The 20695-nt window shown below is 38.5% G+C and overlaps 1 protein-coding gene across 2 annotated transcripts in view; it reads left to right on the top strand.

Moving 5' to 3' along the window:
* The first annotated feature begins 494 nt into the window (after window positions 1–494).
* SLC25A36 (solute carrier family 25 member 36) overlaps window positions 495–20695 on the top strand; it is a 54488-nt gene continuing 34287 nt past the window's right edge. The window contains exons 1-3 of one of the 2 annotated variants that reach the window (XM_040636745.1): window positions 495–987; window positions 12794–12958; window positions 17818–17895. In XM_040636745.1, the coding sequence (XP_040492679.1) occupies window positions 947–987; window positions 12794–12958; window positions 17818–17895 (284 nt within the window). In that variant the 5' untranslated portion in view covers window positions 495–946. The remainder of the gene's footprint in view (window positions 988–12793; window positions 12959–17817; window positions 17896–20695) is intronic. The other variant, XM_040636746.1, reaches the window with a different exon arrangement.

The raw sequence follows: 20695 nt of genomic DNA, 5'->3' as shown, positions 1-20695 counted from the left end.
TAAAATAAACGTTATAGTTTTTTAATTCTCTTTGCCTGTTACTAAGCCTTAGAGTTTCTTTTTTCCATATGGATCTTACTCCTTGTCACAACTGCACATTGCACAGTAGGAATGGTCCATGATTTATTTCTCCTTTCCCTACTGATTCCAATTTTCTCTTACAAGCATTGTTTGTAAACATTGTACCCTTGTAAAAGCCTTTCCCGTGCACTGCCTGGGGTAGATACTAGGAAGCAGAAATGCCATAAATCCAATTTTCAAAAAGTGAATCAAACCGGGTGAATGCAAAATATCTGTACTTCCCTCTCAATTTTGTTGTAAACCCTAAAACTGCCTTTTAAGAAAAAATGGTCTTAAAAAAAAAGTCAGAGACCTGGCACGCTGGCGAACTGGGAGTCCAGGCAGTTTCTCACGTGGTCCCGGCTGGAGCGTGGGGCTCCCATCAGCCTGCCCGGCCCAGGCCCAAGTGGCACCGCGCAGCCTCCCCGCCCCGGATTAGGTGCAAGAGCACGGTGACCTACTACCCTCAGGACACGCGCTCCACCCCGCCTCACGGCCCCTTTCATTGAAAAAAAACCCTTGGCGATCACGTGAAAGCGGCGTGCCGGCCGCATGACGTCACGCAGCGCGGACCAATGGAAGCTTCTGTTTATGTCGGGGGTCACCGGAATATCCGAGCCCCCGCACGCAGCCTCGCCCCGCCGCCGCCGCCACCGCGCCGCTCTCCGCCTCTGGTCGAGAGCGCCCAGCTGGAGCGGGAGGCGGCGCGGCTGGAGCGCCGCGGGGAGGGCCGCGCCGTTGCTTTTTGCAGCCGCTTCTCCGTTAGCCGGCCCCCTGCTGTCCCTGGGGCGCCGTGCGGCTCTAGACCGGGACCGAAGCTGCCGGCCGTCGCGGTTGGCCGGATCCGCGTCCCGCCTCAGCGCCCGGAGGACATGCGGGAGAGAGAATGACCCAGAGGGACACGCTGGTGCATCTGTTTGCCGGGGGGTACGGTCCAGACAGGGCGTGCGGACTGGGGCTGAGGGTGCTGGGCTGAAGGCCGTGGCCTGACACGCGGGCGAGAGGGGTGAGGGGGCTCCTGCCCGCTGGGCGGAGAGGGCGAGGCCCGGGTGGGAGGAGATGCTGAGGAGGCTGAGGCCCGGCGGGGAGGGTTGAGGGATGAAGCCGGGGCAAACGTAAGGCTTTGGGCCCGCGGAGCCGCGGCGAGGCTGGGGCGGTATCGGCGAGCCTGAGGAGCGGCGGGCGAGATTGGGGGGACGAAGCGGGCCGGGGCAACGCGCCGAGGCCTAGCGCGTGTCCGGGATGCGGGGCCGCGGGAAGGAGCGTGGCTGCAGGCCTCGTGGAGGTTTCTAGGCCTGGGGGACGGGGCGGAGGTGCGGAGGCCGAGGACAAAATGGGCGCCGGGGCCGCCTCCTCCCTCCCCCTCTTGCCGTGCGGGCTGCGAGGCCTCCTCACGTCGCTCACGCCCCACCTCGGACCTCGGGTAGCTGGTTTCCTGGCCCGCGCTGCCGGAGTGGGCCCTGGGGGGACTTCCGCACCCACGGGGAGGCTTTGGTGTTCCCTCGCCCGCTGGAGCTGTAGATTTCTCGCTTTGGGGAAGATTTCTGCCCAAGCTTCTCCAGGTTGCAAGATGCGGTGCAAAGCAGAATTACCTTTGGGGTCAGATTCTTTTCTTGAAAACCAACCCTCTTGTGCACCCGCTGCTTTTCGTCTGCTTAAAGGAGAAAGTCGGGGGTAGGGAGAGGTCAAGTGCTTTGGCGATAGTTATTGTGTGTACAAGATTAGGGCTAAGCCTGAAGTCTCCCTGATAGCCAACCTAAATGCTGTGGCTATTTTGTTGAGCCAGTTGAGTCTCGTTTGTTGAGTCTCGTTTTTAGATTGTTCCTTCCATGTTATTTGCGGAATCCTAGCATTTTTAAGTTTAAGAGTTACTTATCTGTAGGATCATAGTCATCAAAAAATGGCTACGGTGAATTATGCTGAGGCTCTTTTCTGTCTATATGACCATACAAAGTCGCAGCCCCTTAAAGCGTACAGTTTTTCAGTCGACCTTAACTTTAAGACTTTATTGCCGACGATGGTAATATTTTTCTTGGGTTAGCACGTTCACTCAACAAACTTATTGTACATCATTCATGGGCCAGCCACTCTTCTGGAATAAAAAAATAATTTCCTTTTAACCCGTGAGACCAAGTTTAGACGAATACTTTCCATATTTCATGTAGGTGTTCTTGTAAAGATGTGCTGTTAGGCTGATTATCAGGCTTCCTCGTGTAATTCCGTCACAGGGTAGTGTGTGAAAGTTAGGAGAACGCACATCTACTTCTGGCTGCTATTTTAATTGAGTGAAAAATGGAAAAATCTTTTATTTTAATTGCTTCATTTGTAAAATGAGGAAGGTGTACTATATGATCTCTAAGGCTCTTCCCAGGTCCTAGCATTTCTGTTACTCTGCCTTCAAAATTCATATATCAAGTTTTGTTGAAAGTAAGGCACGTTAGCTTGATTGCATTAAGTTCCCAGTTTGGATTAAGATCATCTGTCACTTTTTTGTTATTAATACATGTAAAGGACCTCCTGGTTAGCTTTTTCTTTAAAAGCAGACATGGAGTTTTTGCAGCATCTAAACACCAATACGCTAAGGAGCCTCCCCTCCCCCAAAGAACCTGGCATCTGCAGGTAATTTAGAGTATTAAATGAGGTACTGGGATGTGAGGCCTGACATAGCATGGGTGATCAGGCTTGTAAATTCCCTTCCTTTGTATCTCTTGATTTTATATTTACATGTGGTTGCATAATTTGTTGGAATAAAACCTGGTTTATCTTTTTTTTTCTTTTCTGGTTTATCATTTTTAGAGAAATAGTGGGACTAGGAAGGAGGGTAAAGATCATCTGGTTCAGCCCCTTAAAAATATGGAAAAATACTGAGGTATATTGATTTACCCAAGGTCAGACAACTTTCTATACGTGTAAAATGAGAGGTAAATAATCTCTACAGATCCTTCCAGCTCTGTATTATATAAAGCCAATTTTGTAGATATCCTAGAAGTCTGTATTTTAAGCATTGTGGAAATGCAAATAATCTCTACAGATTCTTCCAGCTCTATATTGTATAAAACCAATTTTGTAGAACATCCTGGAGGTCTATATGGTAAGCTTTGTGAAAATGCATGTTGGGTTGTGTCCGTTACATTGTTCTTAATTGAAGATGTTGAATTCTTTTATATATGAAAGTTGCTTATTTAGGCAATCACTTCTGGTACATTCTTCATAGAAAACTGGATTTCATTATTTTTTATCCTGATAGAATTATATTAATTAAGAGTTAGGAAAGTTAGTTTTTACTTTAACAATAATAGGTAGTTCAGAAAAGGAGAGAGATCTTATTAGCTGTTGTGACTGGGCTGCTTCACATACAGGTATCATTTAGATTAAGTTATGAAAACTCAATATAATAATAGAACTAAATAACCTTTTGCAGTGGCGTTTAATCTTAACGCAAAAGTTGTCTGAGTATGGGGCCTTTGGATTGTTTGTATTATAATTGTATTCAAGTGTGTGTTTATCAGAATCTCATGGAGATTCTAAAAGCCTAGTAGCTATATTACTAAATCAAGAACATTTGCAACGGACTAGTGCTGGGCCTTGGGTGTGGGTGATACACTCAACGTGCATAACTTACGCTTTCTTTAAGACACCCTTTGATCCCATTCTATTTTTTGCTAAAGTTAATATTCAGAGTTTGTAAGGTCATTGGTTAAGTCAATTGAGTTATGGAGGCAACTTTTAACACCCTGCCAAAGAATGTAAGTAAGATTTAATTTAAGCTGTATTTTAATGACACTACATGTATATTAAATTCTTTAACAGAACTATATATTATGTAGTTACTGTGTCAGCTATCCACCAAGAGGCAGTTTGCCTTTTTTTTTTCTTTGAGGGAGAGACTGTCTCAAATAGGAGGAATAAACTTAGAATCTGTCCTTTCTAGGTTTTCGATGTTATAGAATAATGAACTTGTATGCTCTACAGCTATCAAACTTGACTATTCTTTACTTGGAATTCTTTGCCAGTCAAAGCACTTAAAGCAAATGAGCAAGCAACTTTGACTTGTAAGTTTTTCTTTTAACAATAAAGCTCCAACTTAGTACTTTATTATTAGTAGCAAATAGCATTGGTGATAACTTAAAACTGATCTTAACTCATTGGCCACATAGGTGGATCAGAGGGACTCAGGAGCAGTTAGAAGGCAAAAAAGAAAGTAAAGGCCTGCTTATGGCACTTGGAGTGGGGATGGTGAGGGGAAATGTGAGGGGAAGTTTAAAATGTAGAATCAGAGAGACTTGAGGATAATTGGATGTCACAGAGCCTCTATATGCCTTTGTCACCCTTGCTAGCCTTCAGTACCTCATACTAAGGTAATCGTAGGAGCTCTTCACATGTTCTTTTTTAAATGATATATATGTAAGGTGATGATTTGATAGTTATACATAGTGAAATGATTATGACATAACATCTGATGTAGTTACCATTTTTTGTATGTGAGAGCACCTGAAATCTACTCTTAGCAAATTTCCAGTATTCAGTACAATAGTATTAATTTTAGTCATTATGCTATACATTAGAACTTTAGACTTCTTCATCCTACATAACTGCAAATTTGTACTGTTGGCTAGTACCTTTCCCATTTCCCACACCTTCTTGCCCCTGCTGATTACTCTTTATGCTTCTATCTTATTTGACTTTAGATTTTATATCTAAGTGAGATCATGCAGTTTTTTTCTTCCTGTGTCTGGCTTATTTCACTTAGCATAATGTCTTCCATGTTCATTTGTGTTGTTGTAAACGGCAGGATCTTTAGCATGGCTGCCTTGATCCTGGATTCTTTCTAGCCCCACTGCGTTCCACATATTCTATCTTGCTAGTTTTGGGGTTGGTTTTTTGTTTTTCTTTTTTTTAAGATTTTTTATTTATTTAAGAGAGAGCACTCATGACCTGAGCGAAAGGCAGACACTTAACTGACTGAGCCACCCAGGCGCCCTATCTTGCTAGTTTTTTAAAGCATTATATTGGCTGTGCAAATCTGTGTTCATGAGGAGTTTGCTTATTATAAATAGTAAAAAATATTTAAATCAGTAGTCACTGTTAAGAAACTTTGTGGGAGAGTAGAATAAAACTAAAATAATTTTAAATGTTACGGCTTTTATATAGAATGTTTAAGAAATAATTCCTAGTCTTTTCCATTAATTGTTTTATGACTTGATTAATAAAATACTTGTGCTGTCCAAAATCTTATAGATTAATAAATGAGACACGTAGTATATATTTAATGTATTTTAGTTGTACTCACATCCCTTAAAGTTGTGAAGCTGAGAATGCATTGTCAGTAGCCTCCAGCTATTAAGTAGCATGCTGCTTTAATCTTGCACAAAATTGACCAGTGCATAGAAGATCTCTGTACTCATGAGCTACTTGAGATGTGTAATAATAATAATAATAATACGGAAGAGGGGTGCCTGGGTGGCTCAGTTGGGTAAGTGTCTGACTCTTGATTTGACACTCAGTTTATGATCTCAGGGTCATGAGATAAAGCCTGTGTCAGGCTCAGAGCTGGACCTGGAGCCTGTTTAGGATTCTCTCTCTCCCTCTCTTTGTCCCACCCCCCCAACTCACTCTCAAAAAAAACAAAAACAAAAACCGAAAACCCAATACAGAAGAACAAATTTTTCCCTTTATATCCTTCCTGGTTAAATTGCAACTAACTTAGTATAAAACAGCATGCTTCTAATTGTATAGCAGCCTGTTAGTGGATTATGAAATCAATTTGGTTGATTTGTGACCAACCTTTTAAAAATAATAAGTATTCTGTGAAATGTTTGTGCATGTGGATATACTGTGTCTTGATGTAAAATATTTCTTGTGGAATTGAAGTCAGAGATTTGAAAGGGAAGATTTGGGTGGTTCTTTAGTTGACTGTCAACTTGGAGCAACTAACTTTCCCTTGCAGGATTTTTGTTTCCTCATCTGCAGAATAAGGAAGTTGGGCCAAATACACTGTTTCCTACCTCTTTTTTTTTTAATATTTAAAATATTTTTATTTATTTATTTGAGAGGGAGAAAGAGCACGAGTTGGGGGAAGGTCAGAGGGAGAAGTAGACTCTTTGCTGAGCAGGGAGCCCGATGTAGGGCTGGATCTTGGGATTCCAGGATCGTGACCTGAGCCGAAGGCTGTTGCTTAACCTACTGACCCACCCAGTCGTCCCTGTTTCCTACCTCCTAAATCCTGAGTTCCCAAATGCTACAGTGTTCACTCATTCAACATGAGTGCTTGCTATGTCCCAGGCATTATCAGAGATGTTGGGGTTATAGTAAGTGGACATAAATTGCTGATTTCCTGATGCTTACATTGTAGCGTCAGGGAACACAGAAGATAAAATAAATAAAATATTTAGTATTTTAAGTGGCACTATGGGCTGTAGAGAAGAGTAGTGCAAGAAAGGTGGATAAAAAGTCAGTGCGAAGGATTTTATATATGGTGATCAGAGAGGACATGACTGAGAAGTGACAGCTGAGCAAAGATAAAGAGGTGAGGTAGTAACCCATTCTTCTTTCGAGATAAGAATATTCCAGATGAAACGGCAAGAACAGAGATCCTGAGGCAGGAGCATGGTTCATGTATTAAATTCTAATTAGAGTTACAGCAGAGGCCAGTGGCTTAGACCAGGATGGAAATGATGAGCAATGGTTAGGATTCTGGGTTTATTTTGGAGTACTGAGTCAGAGACACTTGGGTACCATACACATCATTTTTTCATGGGGTTCAGTGAGTGGGTCCCAGAAGCATCAACCACATTCTCCAGTTAAAAACCACTGCTGTTAAAAAAAAAAAACCTGATAAAATTTTGATTAAAATTATTATAAAACTAAAGAAATGTATGTCTATGGTATTTTTCAAAAAGCTGCTTTAAGATTTTTATTAAACAGCATTCCCCAGCTCCCCTCCCCCCACATCTCCTTACTAGTGGGAACTTTATGTCTCAGCTATGTAGAATTTCCTTATACTTTCTCTTCTGGTAGATGAGGATTTATACTATTCCCTATCTCCCCTTTCTTTCTGTCCTCTCAATATATAGTTAGTTACATCACAATTTTTTGGTTAAATCAATAGTTAATGCTTACCTTACTGTGACAATACAAATATGGTTGCTAGGAGGGCTCAGTTGTTGACCTTTTTTTTCTTGAATATCTTCATTTTCCCCCCTTGGAGTTAGTAATTGCTACACATTTAAAAATGTTTGTTTAGTTATGTGAGTACTTGACTATTTAGTTTCATGCCATCAAATATATTCATCTGTCAGTCTTTTTTTCCTAGAGATCTTCGTCCCTCTGGACTTTTTATTACCTGACTCCTTTCTGGACTGGTTCTTTTCTAAGGCTGACATTTCACTATCATCTTGGGATTCCTTTCTCCCTCTCTTGGGTTACTCATTGTGTTCCTAAATTCAGTCCCCTTACCCATTTTATTGAGATGTAATTGACCTATAACATTGTATTAGTTTTAGGTATACAACATAATTACTCGGAATATTCCCTCCTCTTTTTTAGGTTAATCCCTTAACTTGTAGAACACATACTTTAGTAGCTGAGAAAAGGTATAAGGCAGAAAATTTCTTAAGTATTTCTTTGTCTGCAGTGTATTTATTTTTTCTGTTTGACAGTTAGGTTTGGTATAGAATTCTAGGATCAGTAATCTTCTGCAGTTGTTGGGAATTCTGTTGCTATTCTGACATTTCCTATGTATATAACCTTTTATGCTTTCTGTGGAAGTTGACGAGATCTTTGTTCCCAGTATTTTAAAAGATTGTCGTAGTTCACCTTGGTGTAGGGGTTGGTTTTGGTTTGGGGTTTTTTGGTATCTATTGATTCTACCTGTGAAACCTGACCTCAGAGATCTTGAATTCTCAGGGTCTTTAGAGAATGAAGCTTCTACCTGGGAATGTAGTTTCACCAGTGTGTGGGGGTGGGGGTAGATCCCACCTGGGTATCCCACCTTTGCTTTATAGCCTGTCAGCCACTCCTTCTGTTTTCAGTTCTTTGCCTCACCTCCATCTTGAATACTTTGTGCACTCATCTGTAGGCCTCTTAAGATTTTGCAGGGCTTTTCTTTGGTATTTCCTTCTGCAGTTCTTTCTGCCTCTTTGCTAATAAGTTAGCTACCCCTTCCTATATGCTTCATTGCTTGAAATCTTGGGCCTTGTTCCTTTCTCCCCTGATTCACTCTGTCCTTGTGGCATATTTCTTTAAACAAGGAGATTTTTGACGTGGAGAGGAAATTATCGTTAATCCTGTTTTCATAAGGAGAGATTTTAAATGTTTGACTCCAGTAGTTTTGTGCTGTGCATCAGTTTGAATGATTTCAGGATGCATAATAATTTTAAATGATTTTAAGATAAAAACAGCATGAGAGATACTGGAGTGTCACCCCATGCTTACATACCTATTGAATTTCATAACATAAAACTGCTTCAGGACAGCCTAAGTGCTTGTGTGTACACCCACTTAGACCATCCCCCAGCTATGTATATTTTAGATCCTCATTACTTGTTGAATTGTTTTTTAAGGAATCATAGTATATATCTTGTCTGTAGTCTGGCCATAAAGTATTTGTAATAGTTATGTTGGAATTTCCGTTACTGCTATCTGTAATAGATGTTGATAGCTTCATTAGCTAATATTTATTGAGCATTTTCCATGTGCCATGTCATGAAATACTTTACATGGGACATACCGTATATCGTCTTTACAACAAAGCTGTTTTCCTCCGGTAGATTGTTTTCTTTATGTAATAGGTCTATTTTCTTGCAGCCAGGAGTGACAGGGTAGGAATCTTGGCCTATGTGCCAACTTTGCTTTTTGTTTTGATTTTTTAATTAATTAGTTTATTTAAGATTTTATTTTTAAGTAATCTCCACATCCGTCGTGGGACTCGAACCCAACAACCCTGAGATCAAGAGTCGCACGCCCCATTGACTAAGCCAGCCAGGTGCTCTTGGTTTTTGTTTTATTTTGTGTTTTGTGTTTTGTTTTGTTTTGTTTTGTTTTGTTTTTTTGTTTCAAGTAGGCTTCCTGCCCAGCATGGAGCCCACTGTGGGGCTTGAACTCAAAACCCTGAGTTCAAGACCTGAACTGAGATCAAGAGTCGGATCTACCCAGGTGCCCCTGGGAACCCCTGTTTTTATTTTTTAATTATAGAAGTAATTCATGTTCATTGTGAAAACCAAGAATACATTTTTTTATGTTTTATAGAATATAAAACCAAAATAGATATGCATGGTTATTACAAATTTTGGGCCTATTTGGTTTTTATCTCCAATAAATGTAATAAATAATACTAAATAGCTAAAAAAAAAAACTAGGTAAATTCAAACAGTATGATCTCTTGTAAGTAAATCGGTATTGTAGTGTGAATACGGTGTGTTTTGCGGCACAGGCTGTCTTGAGTTCTGCAGCGTATGCTACAGCGTGTACTGTGGTTCACATTTCTTGCCACTTAGCCCTCACCAATTAACAGAAACAAACTTGTGGCTAATTAGCCCTCACCAATTAACAGAAACAAACTTGTGGCTTCTGTTAAAGATTTTCCTTGTGTTGTTTTAGATAAAGTTGACCCTGGAACAACATGGATTTGAACTGATAGGGTCCACTTTGATGCAGAATTTTTTTGATAAATACAGCACTGTAAATGTAGTTTCCTTATATGATTTTCTCAACATTTTCTTTAGCTTTATAGTAAGAATACAATGTATAATACATATATAAAATATATGTTATCTGTTTATGTTATTGGTAAGGCTTCCAGTCAGCAGTAGACTATTAGAAGTTAAGTTTTGGGGGAGTCAAAAGTTACATGTGGATTTTTAACCACATGGGGTGGGGGAGGTTGGTGCCCCAACCCCCATGTTTTTCGGGAGTCAACTGTAATGAGGTTTTAAGCCTATTTCATAGCTGTTTAAAAATTATACCTGTTCCTTATTTATTGAGTATGGAGTCTCAATCTAGTTAATTTTGTTTCAAGTCTCTTATAGCCCTACTATTTAATTGATGTGTTGATTTCTGACAATATAATTATGGTTTCGATCTTTCCTTTTTGGGGTTTAATTTTTTAAATTTCCTATTTAAAACTCTTAAGTGGAGTTTTTAGGAAACATTAAGTTTATTATGATTAAACTTTTAACATGTAGTTGTATTCAGTTCCAGGTAGTACATATATTTAACATTTATTACTACTTTTCACATACTCAGTTTTTTCATCAGATTATTTATCAAGGTATATAATAAAATTCACCAAATAAAATTTGCTAAGTGTATAGTAAGTTTTGGTAAATGTATAAGTTACTGTAACTTCTATTATAATCAAGATATAGAACATTTCTTTTATCCCGAGCATTCCTCCATACTCTTTGCAGTCAGTTCCTATGCATTCCATTACCTCTTGGTAATCAGTGATCTCATTTCTGTTCTAGTTTTGCCTTTTCCAAAAAGTCATTAAAATGAAAATGTCCTAAAATAAAAGCCTTTTGTCCCTGACTTTTTTCAGTTACCATAATGCTTTTGAGATTCATCCAGATTGTTGCTTTTTTTGCAGAATATAATAATCTGTTATGTTGATATACCATAACTTGTTTGTCCTTCATCAGTCGATAGACATTTAGGTTTCCAATTTTGGGCTATTAAGAGAACAGCTGCTGGGGCGCCTGGGTGGCTCAGTCGTTAAGCATCTGCCTTCAGCTCAGGGTGATCCGGAGTCCTGGGAACTGAGCCCTGTATGGGGCTTAGGGCATGGGGCTTATCCGCTGGGAGCCTGCTTCTTCCTCTCCCACTCCCCCTGCTTGTGTTCCCTCTTTCGCTGGCTGTCTCTGTCACTGTCAAATAAATAAATAAAATCTTAAAAAAAAAAAATAAAAAAAAAAAAAAAAAAAGGTAAGAGCTTTAAAAAAAAAAAAAGTACAGCTGCTATAAATATTCATGGACAGGTCTTTGTGCAGACATATATCTGGACTTCTCCTGACTCAATACCTAAGAGTGGGTCTTTGTAAGAAACCAACAAGCTGCCTTTTTTGTTTTTTTGTGTGTTTTAAAAACCATTTTCTAAAATGACTACCGTTTTGCATTCCCATTGCAATGTATGAGATTTCCAGTTGGTCTTTATCAGCACTTGGCTTTCTCATTCTTTTTAGTTTTAGCCATTAATAGATGTATCGATCGTCCTAGCTCATTGTGGTTTTAATTTGCATTTCCCTGATAAGCGATGTGAAAAAATCTTTCAGTGTTTATTTGCATCCATATATCTGTTCCCGTCTTTTTTGGGGGTTGTTTTTATCATTGAGTTGTGTTTCTGAATATATAAGCACTTTATCAGATGTGTGTTTTGCAGATATTTTCTCTCAGACTGTAGGCTTGTCTTTTCATTTTCTTAACAGTTTCTTTCCAAGTGACAGTTTTTAGTTTTGGTAAAGTCTAGTTTATCTTTTTTTTCTTTTATGATTCCTGCTTTTTTTGTTGTTTTTCTCCAAATGTGTTCTAGAAGCTTCACAGTTTCATGTTTAATATCTAGGTCTATGATTCATTCTCAGTTAATTTTTAAATACAATATGAGGTAAGAGTCAAGTTTTAGTTTACATAAGGATGTTCTCTGTTGTTGTATTTTTCACTTCTGTTGCATAAAATTTGTTTCAGTTTTATTTTCTTGATGGTATGTACTGTTACATCAGTATGAAATACTCTACCTTATTTAATGATTTTTCTTAAATTTTATTGGGAGTAATATTGTTGCCATGCCTGCTTTTTTTATTATGTGACACACACACAATTTTTTTTTTTTTTTTTAAATTCTGGAGGTAGAATTGTTTAGTATATTTCTGTGGTGGGCTGCTTTTCTTTTTCTTCCTTTAATGCCCATTTGAAGGTCCAGGTTACTTTGACTTAGTCTGCTTTTCTCTTTGTGTAGTAAGAGCTCTCCTGAGTGGTTTTCCTCTGGTTAGAAAGCAGTTCCCAAGGTTTCACAAGGTTTCACTGGGTAGCTATTAGTGCTTTAAGAGAGAAAATTATTTCCCATTCTTGCATTTAAAAAAAATACTGAGCCTATCTCTTACATTCCTTGAAAATGTTTAAATGATGTCATTTGTTAAGAGCTTTAATTTTGTTTTGGTGATCAGCTTTTGTATTTAAATTGGATTCTTCTAGCTAACCCTACCTACTTTGTGTCAGTTTCTACATGTGAGCCTGATATACTGATCTTGAGATATAAATGTCATTTTTTGTAGGTGAAACACTTCTGAGTATTTGAATATTTAAAACAGGAAACATGATTATCCATCAGTGGTTAATTTTATTGCTGTAAAGACCATATCTTGGGTTTTGAAAGCTGGAGGAGTTTGAGCGATAGGATGTACCTCAGATAGTGATCTCAGTGTCAACAACCGCAAATAATACCTGGGCAAGGAGCACCAAATAAACCCTTTACTTCGCAGAAAATTTTAGTAACAGTACCCATCATTTGGAGTCTTCTTTAATTATGCTTGCTAGGTAAATATTAAGCTCAGTTCTTCTTAGCTACTGAAGGTGTTTGTATGCAGTCAAATAAATGAAACATTAAAATTGTTTAGTCTTTTAAAATCAACAATCTTAACATTTTAGTACCTTGGTGAAGCCCCAGTTGCCCACTCATTTTACAGTCTAAATGTATGTACTAATTTATGGAGTAAGTAGATTTGTTCTTTGCGTTTTTTCGTAGATGTGGTGGTACAGTAGGAGCTATTCTGACATGTCCACTGGAAGTTGTAAAAACACGGCTGCAATCATCTTCTGTGACACTTTATATCTCTGAAGTTCAGTTGAACACCATGGCTGGAGCCAGTGTTAACCGAGTAGTGTCTCCTGGACCTCTCCATTGCCTAAAGTGAGAGCACAGTACTCGTGAATTTGTTTTGTTTTGTTTTTAGGCTGTTTACCTTAATGATACCCCTGTGTTTTGTTTATGTTCTGCCACATTTAAAAAGGTTTTTTACAAACTTATTAACAGAGTCACCCTGAATTCATCAGAAATGATTATCCCTAATGGAGAGGAACAGTTAGTTGGATAATATAAAATGTAATATTATTTCCAAATCATGTGTATTTGGAATATTTTTTATATTTATTCAATGGATTTGTTTTCTGAAAGTATTAGAGGTATTCTATTCTGGATTATTTATTTGTCTTTGAAATGTGATAGTGTTAAATGCCAACTCTTCTTGTGTGTTTTTTCATTTTCCAAGTACTGACACAGTAAGTACATCCACTTAATGGCAGTCTGATTTTTATATAACCTACACATAGCTGAAATTTAAAGCAGTGTTCTACTGATTTTAAGAGGTGATTCAGTGTTTGACATTTCTTGGTTTGAAAAAGATTTTATTTATACATATTATCCTACTTCATTATATTGCACATTGGATTTGAAATTTCAGAACTATTGAAATTACATTTTACATGTTAAGACTTAGATGTGTAACTTGTATCTGCCTTATCAGGTCACTTGGTACGCAATCTATTTGAACTTCGTTCAGTAGTCTTTATTTTGTGGCAGCAAATAAATTCAATACTGTGTGTTTACCTTAGTTACCAAAAGATAGCATCAGTCTTTTCTTTTTCAGATTTATCTGGTACATGATAGGTAGAATAAAATTGTTAATAATTTTGGATTAAAATGCCATAATTATAGGGACACCTGGGTGGCTCAGTAGGTTAAGCATCTGACTCTTGACTTTGGCTCAGGTCGTGGTCTCAGAATTGTGAGAGGTAGCCCTGTGACAGGCTCCGTGCTGGGAGTGGAGCCTACTCGAGATTCTCTCTCCCCCTGCCCCTCCCCCTTCTTAAATATAAACAAACAAACAAATAAAATGCCATATTATAGATGAATATCTGATAAGAGTATTAATCTGATTAATAATATCTTGATAAAATAGAATATTTTACCTATTAATAGGTTATTTCAGTATCATGATTTTGACTTTTTTTAAAGATTTTGTTTATTTTTTTGTCAGAACGCGAGAGAGAGCACAAGCAGGGGGAGCAGCAGGCAGAGCAGGCAGAGGGAGAAGCAGGCTCCCTACTGAGCAAGGAGCCCGACATGGGACTCCATGCCAGGACCCCAGAATCATGACCTGAGCCAAAGGCAGATGCTCAACTGACTGAGCCACTCAGGCGTCCGTGATTTTGACTTTTATTACCACTGATTACCTCTCCTTAAACTTCTTTCTTTGACCTTTGTGACAGTACTATATATTTTTATTTATTTAAGAGCGAGCAGAAGGGAGAGGGGCCAAGGGGGAGGAAGAGGGACCAGCAGACTCCGAGCTGAGCGCAAGAGCCCCTGTGGGGCTCAATCTCGTGACCTGAGATCATGACCTGAGCTGAAATCAAGTCAGATGCCTAACCAGCTGAGGCATCCTGGCTCCCCGCAGTAGTACTATATTTTTTATTCTATTTTTCAGTGGTTTTGCTTTCTCTGATTTTTCTCAGCAGTAGTAGGAATCCCTCTCAGCTTTGTTTTAATTTCTCAGTTTTTCTGGCCCTCTTTTAGAGTCAGTTTAACATGTTTCACCTGCCATTAGTGTATAGGTGTCTTCTAAGTTTGCATTCTCTGCCTTAACATTTTTTTGCTCATTCCCATTGTTTCGCTACTAAGGGGCTCTGTCCCAAGCAATCTGTTTCATGGCTTCTGATTTTTCCTAACATCTCTGAAATATAAGTCACATACCATAAAATTAACCCACGTAAAGTGTACAATTTGATTGTTTTTAGTATATCCACAGAGTTGTGCAACCATTATCACCTTCTAAATTTCAAACATTTTCATCATCATCACAAAATAAACCTATATCTGTTAGCAGTCACTTCTCATTTTCTGCCTTCTCTCTTCCTCCATCCCCTAGCCCTAGGCAACTACTAATCTGCTTTCTGTCACTACAGATGTGCTTATTCTGGACACTGTATATATGGAATTATATAATACACAGTCTTTTGTGATTGGTTTCTTTTACTTAGCATAACGTTTTCAAGGTTCATCCATGTTGTAACAAGTATCTTTTTGTCAAGTATTGCTTTATATGGATATATACCACATTTTGTTTATCTATTCATCAGTTGATAGACATTGGTTTGTTTCCACTTTTGGAGTGTTCTGAATGATGGTATTACAGAGACGTATATTTTCATTTTGGGGGGATATGTTAGGAGTGGAGTTTCTGGGTCATATGGTAACTTTATGTTTAACATTTTGAGGAACTATTGCACTGTTTTCCAAAGCAGCTGCATCATTTTATATTCCTACCACCAGTGAATGAAATTTTTAATTTCTGCACGGCCTCATCAACATCCTGTTTTTTGTTGTTTTGGTTTTTGGTTTTTTTGTTTTAAAAAAAAAAAAAACTCAGGGCTAACACAACCTTGAGATCAGGACCTGAGCTGAGATTAACAGTTGGACACTTAAGAGACCGAGCCACCCAGGCACCCCTGCCAACCCTTGTTTTACTATGTCTGACCTTTTTACTATAACCATTCTAGTGAGTGAAGTGTTTCATGGCTTAACCACGAACTTTAGGAATCCCGCCCCCTCTGGGCTCTTAGTTTCCTAGGTGGCTCATGGATGAATTTCAAGAGGTCTATAAATTACATGAAATTTAATGCAAAATTGTGTTTGCAAATGTGTAATTTTTTTTAAAGATTTTATTTATTTATTTGACAGAGACAGCCAGCGAGAGAGAGAACATAAGCAGGGGTAGTGGGAGAGGAAGAAGCAGGCTCTCAGCAGAGGAGCCTGATACGGGGCTTGATCCCGGAACGCCGGGATCACACCCTGAGCCGAAGGCAGACACTTAACGACTGCGCCACCCAGGCGCCCCACAAATGTGTATTTTTTAAAAATATTTTATTTATCTATTTATTTATTTGAGAGAGAGCACAAGTGAATATGGGCAGGGACTGAGGGAGAGAGGGAGAGTATCTTAAGCAAATTCCCTGCGTAGCACAGAGCCCAATGTGACCCAGTCCAGTTACCCTAAGACCATGACCCGAGCCGAAACCGAGTCAGGCACTTAACCGACTGAGCCATCTTGGCGCCCCAACAAGTGTGTGTGTGTGTGTGTGTGTGTGTGTGTGTGTGTGTGTGTATACACATATTTTTTTAAGAACACTTACCTTTCTTTCTTTTTTTTTTTTTTTTTTAAAGATTTTATTTATTTGACAGAGACACAGTGAGAGAGGGAACACTAGCAGGGGGAGTGGGAGAGGGAGAAGCAGGCTTCCTGCTGAGCAGGGAGCCTGATGCGGGGCTCCATCCCAGGACCCTGGGATCATGACCTGAGCCAAAGGCAGACGCTTAACAACTGAGCACGCAGGCGCCCTGAACATTTACCTTTCTTAATTCTTCAAAGAGATTTATGATACAGAAAAGGTTAACAAACACTGAATCTTCAAAAAGTTCTCTATCATTTGTTATTTTGAACTCTGCTTCTGTCTAATCTAGTTTTATCAGAAGTGGTTCTGTATCACCTGTGTCAGTCATCTGGAAGCCTGGTAAAAATGCAAGTTACTGAGCATTGTCCTATACCTATTGAATCAGAGTACTTGGAGGGCGAGATCAGAGAAATATGCATTTTGAACAAACACTTCAGTAGTAATCATAATATTAAGATTTATCAAGTACTTACTGGGAGCCAGATGCTCTTTTAAGTTCTTTCTTTATTTATTCCTCACAGCAACTCAGAAAAAGAGTACTGTTTTTTTCTCTGTTTACTGTTGACGAAAATAAGGATAAGAGAAAGGTTATTACTTTATGTTCTTATAGCTAGTCATTTACCAAAATTGGTCTTCATATTAAGAAGTCTGGCTCCATATCTCAGGCCCTTCACCATTATGCTCAACTGTCTTTAAAGAAACCATTCTTATGCATGTAAGTGGTTGAGAACTACTGCCCTAGCCTGTTAACTCTAAGTTAAAATACTTACTTTTTCCAGTTTCTGTTTCTTCTCACTTCCAAGCTTAATTTAATAACTCACTTTTAGAAAGCCTTCCATGACTTAGACATGCCTCTTCCTTTCCCTACTGGGCATATGTATCTAGCTTGTATAGAATTTGCTTATTAATATAGTCCGTTAAATTATTTGTTTCAATATAATTCTTTTTTCCACAACTACACATCAGATTTCTCAATGGCAGGCATCTCACCTTCTTTTCTTTTTACTCTGCTTAGCTTCTATACGGTAAGTATTCAGTATAGCAAATGTTAACTGAATAGCGGGAGAAATGGTAACAGGCTAACCATTTTAGTACCCTAAAGGAGGTTAGGGTGCCAGATTTTGACAGCATTTCATTGGTTGAATGAGATAATGCTGCATTACTGAGAGAGTTGTCTGATATCAAGAAAGGACCTCAAATACTAGACAGAGAACTAAATCTCTGGGAATTGAATTTGCTGGTAAAGATTGTAAAATGGAGGATATCAAAGGTAAGAGTAGCGTGATTATATGAAAATACAGAAATTATACTGTAGTCTTTTAAAACTTTTGGAAAAGAATCTGATTGGAATTTTTTTTATTATTTAAGATTATCAATTTATGCTATGTCAAGAAAAACAGATTTTCGTAAGAAAAACTGACCAGAGCAGCACAACATTATAGCAGAAACCTACAGGTTTAAAAGTTTTAAGTTTGCTATACAAATAAAGTACTAGACTTCAAAGGACATTCCTTTCTAAATAATATTTTTCTCTTTCAGAGTGATCTTGGAAAAAGAAGGGCCTCGTTCCTTGTTCAGAGGATTAGGTCCCAATTTAGTGGGGGTGGCTCCTTCCAGGTAAAAAGAATTTTTTTAAGTTAAACAAAATCGTGACAATCTTTTTTGTTTCAAGCTTAATGATGGAAGATGCTGAAGAGAAGTCAAGATGGTAAGGATAAAGCACCATGGTATAAAAGCAGGTATCAGTAACCATGTAAAAGCTTGGGCAGTTTGCCCAGGTGCAGAGGACTTCTTAGTGAAATCATTGTGATACAGTTTTTGTGCCAACTTCCAAAGGCAAAGAACAAACTAAGGGAACCAACAATGAGAAAGAGGAATACCTAGATTCTAGAACTAACCCTACTTTTTGGCTTAGAAGACCAGCTAAACAGAATAATTTCATTCCCTATTAAAAGAGCCAAAAAAAGGCCTTAATACATTAATTCCCTGTCATTTTTCTCTGATACCCTTTTATCTTAGATTTACTTCTTCTGTAATAAAATACTATAGAGTTTCCATTCAGAGTGAAAATGGCTGTTTGTGTCCCATGTACTAGATACATGTCTTATTATTTATTGGGTTTCAACTTTTTATGGGCTTTTTTTCTCTTAAAAAGTTACCTTGGTACACCTGGGTGGCTCAGTTGGTTAAGCGTCGGACTCTTGGTTTCACCTCAGGGTGATATCAGGGTCATGAGATGGAGCCTGGCCTGGGTCTCTGTGCTCAGTGTGGAGTCTACTCGAGGTTCTTTTCTGCCTCTCCTTTTCCCTCCCCTCTGCTCCTTCCTGCTCCTTCTCCCCCACTTGCATGCTTGTGCACTTGCCTGCACATGCTCTGTCCCTCTCTCTCATACTTAAAAAGTTTTATCCTTACTGTAGAAAGTAAAAAGTATAGCATAAAGGTTGACATTCCATCTTAAACACATCACCTCATCTCATGGTTTATGCCTTCTCACAGGCACTTACTCTTCTCCGCAGAGATAAATGTTATTAATAAAACAGTTTGGTGTGTATAGCTCTGTTAATTTTTCTGGCTTATTGTGTATGTGAAGTGCATAATATGTATACTTAATTATCATTTACATTCATTTAATCATATTAAAATAATTCACCAAATTTGTATTGAAGCTTTTTCCATCGAAATATGTAGTTTTTGTTTAATCACATAGCATGACTATTCTATCATTAATAAGCATTCCCTTATTGATAAACCTTTAGGTTTGTTTCCACATTTTGTCTGTTGAAAACAGTTTTGTGAACATAGCTATACTTTTATCTTTGAATACTTAAGTGTATTTCTTTAGAATACTTATAAGTAGAATTTCTGTATAAAAGAGCATATACACATTTGAAATTAATGAATATTACTTAATTGCCTTCTGAAAAGGCATCCCATATTTTTATTCTCAAGTAGTGAATTAGTTGCTCTTTATGACATATTAGTCATGTTGGTTACTATTCATGTCTTTTAATAGTTGCCAAATAGACTAGACATGAGTTTCACTGTGTGTGTGGGTTTCTTTTTTTTTTTTTTTTTTAAGATTTTATTTATTTATTAGCTAACACAAGCAGGGTTGAGGGGGAGGGGTCAGAGAGAGAGGGAGAAGCCAACTCCCCACTGAGCAGGGAGCCTGGCTCAGGGCTTGTGCCCAGGACCCCGAGATCACAGCCTGAGCTGAAGACAGACACTTAACCGACTGAGCCACCCAGGGTCCCCAGTTTTCACTGTTTTAATATACATTTGTTTAATTTTGGGTGCAGTCACACCCTCCCTCTTGTATGATTTGCCATTTGTGTATCTCTGCTATGAATTACCTGTATATATTCGTTGCCTGTCTTCTCATTAAAAGGTCTTTTTACTCATTTCTAGGAATGCTCTGTTTATACCTCTTCACAGTTCGTCATCATTAACTGTATTCTATTTGTTTTTCTTGCTCATAATGTAGAATGTTTCATTTTAAATTTTATTAACTTCCCATTTTTCTTTAGCACATTAAAAAGGGCACAACAGTGAGACTGTCCTCATTTGTACTTGTTTGCCTGTTACATTCCTTATTGGACAGATAACCAGGGTTGTTGGGAAATAAAAGGATTTGATACTGCAAGCAAATATTTCAAAGCGTGGAAGGCTAATCAATTGAGGTGGTTGGGATGCATGAAATCATAGTAATAAGTTAAGAGGGGAAATATTTACAGATTTAATGGAATGTTTATAAACATAGAAGACATGACCTGATGGGGCTCATTTCTTCTGGAATTCTGTCTGTTTAAGGATACTGTGAACTATTCTGTGTATAATATAGATAGCATATACCACAGTATCTCAGAATTGTTTAACATACTTTGATGAATTGGGTCAGTTCTACCACCCTCTCCCCACTTAAAAAAAAAGTATGTTATATATATATATAACATACATATTATATATTAATAGTAATACTTTATATTAGTATCAACTAATTATAGTAATTATGTATTTAGCAATTTTTTGAAGTGCTCATACTATATTTATTCAAGTGTGTTTAATTTAACCTTACCATTAACATAAGCCTTCCAGCCTTATCACATGTTTCCAAACATCAAAATCTTATAGGAATAGTTTTTGTTTCTGTATAAGTATTGGGTCAGGGTGGTAGATGTCTTTTTTTTTTTTTTTTTTTTAAAGATTTTATTTATTCGACAGAGATAGAGACAGCCAGCGAGAGAGGGAACACAAGCAGGGGGAGTGGGAGAGGAAGAAGCAGGCTCCTAGTGGAGGAGCCTGATGTGGGGCTCGATCCCAGAACACTGGGATCACGCCCTGAGCCAAAGGCAGACGCTTAACGACTGCGCCCCCCAGGCGCCCCCAAGGGTGGTAGATGTCTTTTTGTTGGAGGATG

This window comes from Ursus maritimus, unplaced genomic scaffold, assembly GCF_017311325.1.
Source record: "Ursus maritimus isolate PB19 unplaced genomic scaffold, ASM1731132v1 scaffold_20, whole genome shotgun sequence".
NCBI classification, from domain to species: domain Eukaryota; kingdom Metazoa; phylum Chordata; class Mammalia; order Carnivora; family Ursidae; genus Ursus; species Ursus maritimus.
Note: the sequence above shows the minus strand (reverse complement) of the source record. Positions and strands in the feature narration are given on the sequence as shown.